At 42.9% G+C, this 6,000-nt stretch overlaps 1 protein-coding gene across 2 annotated transcripts in view; it reads left to right on the top strand.

The window, feature by feature from the left end:
* Nucleotides 1-657: 657 nt before the first annotated feature.
* The window catches only part of fibcd1b (fibrinogen C domain containing 1b), a 111,649-nt gene continuing 106,306 nt past the window's right edge, over nucleotides 658-6,000 (top strand). Inside the window, exon 1 of one of the 2 annotated variants that reach the window (XM_020081644.2) lies at nucleotides 658-1,551. In XM_020081644.2, coding sequence (XP_019937203.1) covers nucleotides 1,504-1,551 — 48 coding nt within the window. In that variant the 5' untranslated portion in view covers nucleotides 658-1,503. The remainder of the gene's footprint in view (nucleotides 1,552-6,000) is intronic. The other variant, XM_020081645.2, reaches the window with a different exon arrangement.

Raw genomic sequence — 6,000 nt, 5'->3', positions numbered from 1 at the left:
AGTTCTTAGGTGAGACTCACTAAATATTACTCTGAGACATTCTCAATGTTTTTGTAAAGTGGACTCCTACACTATGTAGATATAACTGTATGTCCATTAATGGCCATCCTGCACTGTCAGTTCCCATTCAGTGTACTCACCAACCCAGTCAGTGTGCAGTCATCCCAGAGCTCACCTCAGGTAAACTCCTGTGAATCCAGGGAAGAGCTCTGGTTGTTTTTAAATCTGATTTCTATTAAATAAATGAGGCAGTTGCTTCAGTTTGATATTCTCTTTCATCTCCTTCTTTTTTCTCCAAGTATAAGGTTTCCCTGGCTTTAAACTCCCTATCAGACAGCTGTACACTTCTAAAACCTGTCACTCCCATTAGAAGCTCTGTAGGTGATGTCCCACCCAGTAATTAACACATTGATCGATTAGTGATTGATCACCAAAACCTGCTCAGGTATAAAATTGTACACTACACGTCGTGGCGCCCACGACGCGCTGCAACCCTAAACTGATTCTTCAGGAGGTTTGTTTTCAGCCATCCGATCCAGGGTTTATGTTACACTAACCCATTACACAGTCTGTAGTCTACACGTTTCTCCACAATCTGCTGCTGTTTGGGTTGCAGTGGAATAGGAGGGTCCACGGTGCGGTGCTGGTGGGGGGGGGTGAAGAAGACGCAGCAGCAGGCGGGGTGTCAGCGGCGCAGCAGTCGAGGGCAGGCGGGCGCAGGGAAGGAACAGCTCGCTCGCTTTGGAGCGCGCCGCGCGTACGGAAGGGGACGCATTCATTGACAATCCGGGGCACGGGGAGCCCCACGCTGCACAGCTAATCTCGTCCTATACTCGTTTTTGTCGAGAGCATCTCTGCGAAGTACCGGACAGATCATCCGAGGAAAAGCAAGGACAGCTCTGCCAATCCCCTGGGCACCGGTGTCGGAGTCTTCTCGCTGAATAAGCGGACGCGAGCAGCAGCTCTGCGACCCCCTATCCCATCCTGTCTTTACCCGTTTTCTTTAGTGATCAGTCTGGGCTGAGCTCAAACTCTCCTGGAAACCGGATGGACACAGCGGTCTGGTTGCACTTTGCAATCTGAGCCAAAGAAGCTTTGGTCGATTTCTTTTTTTTTGTTATTGGAATAAAAAGAAACTGCGCATCGGGATCTCTCTCGGGTTACATTTTTCTCAAGTTCACTATAACTGTGATGCATTTGTGAGTCAAGTTGCAAACCCTGGAACATGTAATTTTGTATTTGTTTGCTTGGAATAACGACGAGATCATAAGCGATCACACTTTCAGGAGTTCCATTTTTGGTGCGTAATTCGTGCGGTGTGTGGCCGCAGAAGTACTTGTGCCTCCCTTTTTTGCGTTGATTGTCCAGTTTTGTTCTTATGGAGTAGGTAGAAGGTGATAAACACTTGAAAGAAAACGCGGGTTTATTCTGTCTTGCCTGGAACAAGCAGGCGGATCTGATGCGCAGATTCTCCGTAGGATGGTAAATGACTGATGGGGAATCATGAACAGCTCTTCTGAACTCGAAGATGGTACTCGGCATAAAAACCAGGTATGTAATTTACGCACGGTGTTGTTGAAGGAGTGGTGCTTCTGTTGGTGCAGTGTTACCACGCCGAGTTTGGTGATGTGGCTCTTGGGTGAATCTCTGCACAGTGTAGCTGCAAATTAGCTTTTCTTTTTTTTCTTCCCCGACTCCCCGGGCTCTGGCACTTCTGTTCCTGCCACAACGTCTAAATCCAGCCGTACATCACTAAATCCCTGGTTACTTCCAGGCTCGGACGTGTTAGTCTCAAATGACTCAGGTTGCAAACAGAAGAAGTGAGCAGGACGGAGCTGAAATCACGGCAGGGGGATTAGTATATAGAGTGCGTATAGGCCGGTGGATATTTGCGCATCTTGGCTCCGTCTTCCACCTTAAGACAATCTCACATTTCATCCTTTGGGCTGTGCGTAAATTGAATGTGATTTAATGGTGGGCTCGCATCTGTGGTGTTAAGATTCGAAACATGGCACACACACGCGCACGGACACCCTCCATCCGTGGCTATTAACACTCCAGAGGTGTTTAGGCATGTCTTCCGCACGGATGGATTGAGACGGGAGCGGACGTGCGTGGTGTTGTAGTCAAGCAGGCAGGCAGTCAGGCTCACTTTGGGGAATAGTCGATGTGTTTTCACAAGGTCAGTAGAGGGTTATTGGCAGCCCATAGGGAAAAAGGGGCTGCGCTGGAATCGAATTTCGGGGCCAATAAAGCTTGGCACCTTTAGGAAACTCACCCAGCATGGTTTACCTCCGCCTAATGAGACTTGAGGAAGGGCTTTAGTTATTTATGCGTCATCATTGGGTAATTATGTTGACTCAAGGTGCTGGTGTGAACTTCCAGAGCCATTGCAAGTAGATTAAATCAGGGATGATACATTCTTACATGTGTTGGTTGCTTTGGAGCAGCCGTCTTTGCTTTATGGTCCAAATAAGTGAGCAGATATAAGGAGAGGTAACAGCAGGGAATAGAATTTGGAGGGTAATGAGTTTTGCTTCACACATATCCATCTCTTTCTCCTCCTAATGCTTTAAAACAACCAAGCTCACTCCAAACTACTGCATTATAAATGCATTTTCTCTGAGCTGCTCTTCTCCTGGTGGATTGTGGCATTCAGCACAGAGGTAAACACATTTCTTAAACATTTTCTTGTAATGTTCAAAGCTTGGCCGGTGTCACATGATACTGGGCTTCCTGTCTCCCTGCCCTGTGCTTTTGTTTATTTCTATGGCTCGGTCTGAGTCATTCTTACGGTGGCATTTGAACCGGGCTGCGTTTCAGTGCTCTGTATAAGGTATAATTACATCAGTCATTAGTATCGATTAAGACAAGGCTGCAATAAATCTTTCATATATTACAGTTGGCTGATTTTCATGGGTATATGAGATGGAGTATTTGTCCAGTTTGACTACATGTCCCACAGTAATTACTTAAAAGGTCACATGAATAGCAAATGCATCTTCCTTGGGTTTTATTGTGATGTGTTTTAATGTGTGTGCCCTGTGAATCTAAAAATAAAATAATCCATGCAAGGACAATTATCTGATGAGATGAATAAAGGATATTAGAGCTTGATTTTTTCCAGTTTTCCTCAAGAACAGATGAATAAAGTCATCTGAGTACTATGCCTGAGACTGTAAACTCCCAAATATGTCCCATAACCCTCCGGGTAACAGAGTCAGGAGACGTCGGATGAGACAAGAGGTCGTGAGGAAATGACTAATGCTGCTATCTCTCCCCTCCGCTCCGCACATCTACCTGTCTCCTTCTTCTGCACTTGTTATTTTGCTGTCACACATACATTTTCTTTCTCTATGTGTGTGTCTGTCTCTCCATAATCTTGAGAGCAGTAACACTGAGCATTTATCTGCAGCCTTGCTGTATTGACAGTCATTTCAGACTCAGTGGGGAGGGATCGGGTAATAGAGATCTCTTGTGGTCTCTGTTTGTTTTGATATTACAAAACATCCCTGACTATTTGTCTGGTAACTCTGCGGTGTTTGATTTGTTGCTGTGTGTGCCGTCACCCGTGCCGTTTTATAACAGGTGGAGGCCAGTCAGAGTGGAATGAAGATTCGCCTGCAACTTGAAAAATCAGCCATGAAATATAATTCACAGGATTATAGAAAACCTAAAGTGGGACTATGCATGCTCAGATATGTGTTTAATTCATGTGTATGAAAATGGGACATTTAGTAAGAACAAAATGGCCACCGTGAGTCACAGAATTATGGTATTAAAGATGGGAAACTGAGATTAGTCAAGGTGGCTGTTCACCATTACTGCCTCAGCAATGTGAGGAATATTAAACTGAAAAATGGGTTTAAATATCAGCTCAGGAGAAACTGAGTGATCTCACATAAGAAGCACAGAGAACAGGAGATGTACATTTATGCTGTAAAAACAACAATATTGATTTTTTTTTCAGGGGATGCCAGCTAGATTTCTTATAGGGCTGTTTGCTATATCTGTTTCTTTGGTATCATTCTTAAATCAGCCATGAACTGAGTTTTATCCATTTGTTTTTTGTCTCACTGTAACGATTTCCCCCTCACAAACACACCAACCCATCACATCTATACAGGACATGTGTCTGTGTCCCCCTCCACTTCCACACACGTGGCCCATGCATGCACACATACACACACACACACACACACACACACACACACACACACACACACACACACACACACACACAGTTTAGCAGAGAAGCCAGCAAGGCCCAGTGGGGTTGGAAGTAATCGATAACACTCTGAGAACTTTCCAAAAACCGAGAGGACTGTTTGTGTATTGGTAGAAAACCACAAAATACAGCTGCCAGCCACACACTGGATTGCACACACACACAACAAGCTTCACTTTAGAACCGTGGACCAACACAAATACATCAAAGTCTCACAATCAAATCAATAAGTTAGCAAATCACCTAACTATGGCTTGGATCTCTGTCGGATTGATCAATCTGCAACAGCGCACTTTAATACACCTCTCTCCCACATGTGGTACCTGTTCAGGCTCAACCTACAGGGCTCCATCATCCTCACATCTTCCTACAGATATCTTATAATTATACAACAACTTGTGAAACACAAATAATTGCAGTTTCTCTATGCAAATGTAGAGGAGTGTGCCAAGCATAATTATAAACATATTGTATATAGCATCTGTTTGTTGGTGTGGAGCTCAAACGTTTTTTTTTCTTCTCATTAAATTAGTCTGAAAAGTAAACATTTCTATAACCATGAGAGGAACCCCTGAGGGAATTTCTTTAAACTTGGTACAAACATTATGTGGATTAGAGGATGAATGATAAGTGCTCAAAGGTCAAGGTCAGTGTGACCTCATAAAAACACGTTTTTGGCCTTTGCTCAAGAGTTCAGAAACTAAAATATACTTAAAGGTACAGTGTGAGGATTTTGTGAAATGTAGTGTTGAAATTGCATGTTGCAGCTAAACACCCCTCACCTCACCCTCTCCTTCCAAAAGGGAAAAATAACCTGTGGTAGCCTTTAGTTGTCATAAAAACTCAAAAGGTGTTTAGTTTGTCCAGCCTGGACTAATGTAAAAAACATGACAGCCTCTGTAGAGAATGTAAATATAAAGTATTTAAATATAAAGGGCCTTTTCTGGGGTAAAGAAAACTACAATTCATACAATTTAGATGAAATGAACTATTGAAAACATCATGAGGATTATTCTACATTAAATTTCTGCAGATAGTTCCCTTTCATCTAAATCTTACACAGTGGACCTTTAATATCTTTGATTAAATCTAGAAAGTCTTTGCTACATATATGAGTCTTGACGGACATGAATGTAAAATCCCCAGTGTTTGGCCATAATTTGTCAGTTTCACAATGAAACAAACATGTTTTATTGCTACATTGTGCTATTTGCAGGGTGCTCGCGCCATCGTCCATAAACATTTTTACTGTCCATGCAGAGAGTGAATTTATAGTTTCAGCTGCATTTTCGCTTTCCCACACAAGAACTCGTCTTTCACAGTTAAGTCTGCTCACCGATTACTTTGCACATGAGAGCATCTTTCAAGTGCGTGTATCTGTACTAGTGCCACAGATGGAATTAATTCTGTGGGAAACACTGAATGCCACTTAACTAGTTGGAAGACTAACAGCTGGGAAGGGGTAACTCTGCTTCTCTATCAATCAAGCCAAAGATTATGTCTCACTCATTGTTGAGTGAGACATACTTGACGTTGCTCAATAGTTTTCCACTGTAATTATTACATTTGAAATGACTTCATCTTCAACTGCAAAGTTGGACAGTAATGATAGTAATAACCAAATGATAATTAGCAACTCAGACTGAAACCACGAACAATGTTCCAGCGCTGCATCACAGCTGTGGATCAGATTTCTAGGTTTAAGTATGAAAAACAAATCGCATAATTCCTTGTTTATATTTTCAAACTTTTAAATCACATCAGTCCTCATG

The sequence above is a fragment of the Paralichthys olivaceus genome, chromosome 18, assembly GCF_024713975.1.
Source record: "Paralichthys olivaceus isolate ysfri-2021 chromosome 18, ASM2471397v2, whole genome shotgun sequence".
Taxonomy (NCBI): Eukaryota; Metazoa; Chordata; class Actinopteri; order Pleuronectiformes; family Paralichthyidae; genus Paralichthys; species Paralichthys olivaceus.
This window is presented reverse-complemented; position numbering and strand designations above follow the sequence as displayed.